The sequence below is a fragment of the Helianthus annuus genome, chromosome 15 (genome assembly GCF_002127325.2).
Source record: "Helianthus annuus cultivar XRQ/B chromosome 15, HanXRQr2.0-SUNRISE, whole genome shotgun sequence".
NCBI lineage: Eukaryota > Viridiplantae > Streptophyta > Magnoliopsida > Asterales > Asteraceae > Helianthus > Helianthus annuus.
The window spans coordinates 93723206-93725465 of NC_035447.2; the positions used below are offsets into that span (position 1 = coordinate 93723206).

At 42.7% G+C, this 2260-nt stretch overlaps 1 protein-coding gene across 1 annotated transcript; it reads left to right on the plus strand.

Annotated features, from left to right (window-relative positions):
* Positions 1-323: 323 nt before the first annotated feature.
* LOC110913902 lies at positions 324-1241 on the plus strand. Its single transcript, XM_022158720.1, has one exon. It carries the CDS (start codon positions 324-326, stop codon positions 1239-1241), a length of 918 nt encoding a protein of 305 aa, XP_022014412.1.
* Positions 1242-2260: the final 1019 nt, after the last annotated feature.

Here is a 2260-nt window from a genome sequence, read left to right on the forward strand (position 1 = left end):
GTTGGTAATCAGAGCTTAAGGTTATTAACAAGGTGTGTTCGGTTCAAGCTTGATCTAACATCCGGTAAGAGTTAATTGTTTTAGTAGACTTATTAAATGTAGAAGGGAAGTATGAATTGACGTGCGCGGGAAGAGCGTGTTAACACACTCAAACCCGGAAGTGCACTAAATAAGAACGGTTAAAGCAAGTTATGAACTTGGCTAAACCGAAGCAAATAAATCATATGTTATAGATGAAATGTTTAACGGTTGGTATAAACATTTCAGTTTTAAAGATGACGGACGAAGGTAACGATAATGCGATGCCGATAGTCACCGAGTAAATGAAGGAAGTGATTGCCGAGGAAGTAGGAAAGGCAATCGAAAATAGCTTATCCGGTTTTATTGATAAGATCCAAAACACGGTACTATCGGTAGTTGATGAAAGAATCAAGAAGTTGGAAGATAGCACCAACATAGCTAAAGAGAAATTGGGAGAGCGCAAGGGTTGCTCATACAAGGAATTTATGGCATGTAAACCACCACTTTATAATGGAGAGGTGGATCCGATAATATGCCAACGATGGTTAAGTGATATTGAGGGGGTGTTTGAGAGAACTCACTGCGACACGAACGACTTTGTAGCTTATGGTACGGGTCAGCTTAGAGGTCAAGCAAAGGATTGGTGGGATAATAAGAAAAAGGAAATTGGAAGCGAAGCGGCTAGGGCAATGACCTGGGACGAGTTTAAGGTACCATTCCTTAAACACCACAGTCCCAAGGCGGTTATCAATCGAATCAAAGAGGAATTCATTCAGCTTAGGCAGAAAGGTGAATCTATCGATAAGATCACGGGGATCTTTCTCGACAAACTGAGATTTTGTGATGAGTTGGTGACATCCAAAGAACAGAAAGTGTATTATTACTATAATATGCTAAGTGCAGAGTATCGGGAGTTTATGACTCCCTCGAAGTACAAGACTCTCACTGAAATCATTAATACTGCTCGAGAAAGAGAGATAGAGCTGAAGAAGCAAATAGAGAGAGGTGAAAGAAGGGCACAAGTTGTTAATCTAAGCCCTAGGAAAAAGGCGCGTACAACTGAGTCATCTAAGAAACAGGATGGGAAAGGCGGGTCACCGAGCTATAAGTGCTACCAACTGGGTCATAAGAAATCGGAATGCCCGGAGCTAGTCGGGAAAAAGGATGGTAAGGATTCACATACAGAGACTCCAAAAGCAAAAGCAGATCCTTCCAATTAACCGCAGCCGAGGCGAAGGTGGAACCCGATGTGGTCTCAGGTATATTTGCCATAAATTCAATTCCCGCACATGTGTTATTTGACACGGGTGCGAATAAATCCTTTATTTCACATGGATTTATTCGACATCCTTCATTCAAACTGACAAAATTACCTATGCCTTTAGAAGTAGAAATAGGTGACAACAAAAGTTTTATCGTATGTGACGTGTGTCAAAATTGTAAGATGAGTATCGACGGTGAAGAATACTCAATAGATTTGATTCCAATGTCGATGGGAGAATTCCAAGTAGTGGTCGGGATGGATTGATTATCCCGACATCACGCGAAGGTCGTGTGTTTCCGCAAGGAGATAAAATTAACATCTCCAAGTGGAAAACACGTTACCATTTATGGCGAAAAAGGGGGTAATCCCATTATGTGCTTAATGCTAAAAGCTCACAAACTTATGAGGCGTGGATGTAGAGCATTTATGATATACGTAAACGAACCAGACAAAGGATCGCCAAAGATTGAAGACGTACCGGTGGTACGTGGTTATGCTGATGTATTTTCGGAAGATTTACAGGGAATACCGCCAGAACGGGAGGTAGTGTTCGGAATCGAATTGATTCTGGGCGCGAAACATGTGGCCAAGGTGCCGTATCGGCTCGCGCCATCGGAGCTACAAGAATTGATGACTCAAATCCAAGACCTGCTCGACAAGGGGTTTATTAGGCCAAGTGTGTCTCCGTGAGGCGCACCGGTGCTATTTGTGAAGAAGAAGGATGGGAGCATGCGCATGTATATCGATTACCGGGTTATAAATAAACTCACGGTGAAAAATCGATATCCGCTCCCAAGAATTGATGATTTATTTGACCAGCTACAAGGCGTGAGTTGGTTCTCAAAGATTGACCTTAGGTCTGGTTATCATCAATTAAAGGTCAAGGAGGAAGATGTACCGAAGACGGCCTTTCGTACACGGTACGGACATTACGAATTCCTCGTGATGTCCTTCGGATTGACCAATGCACCCGCG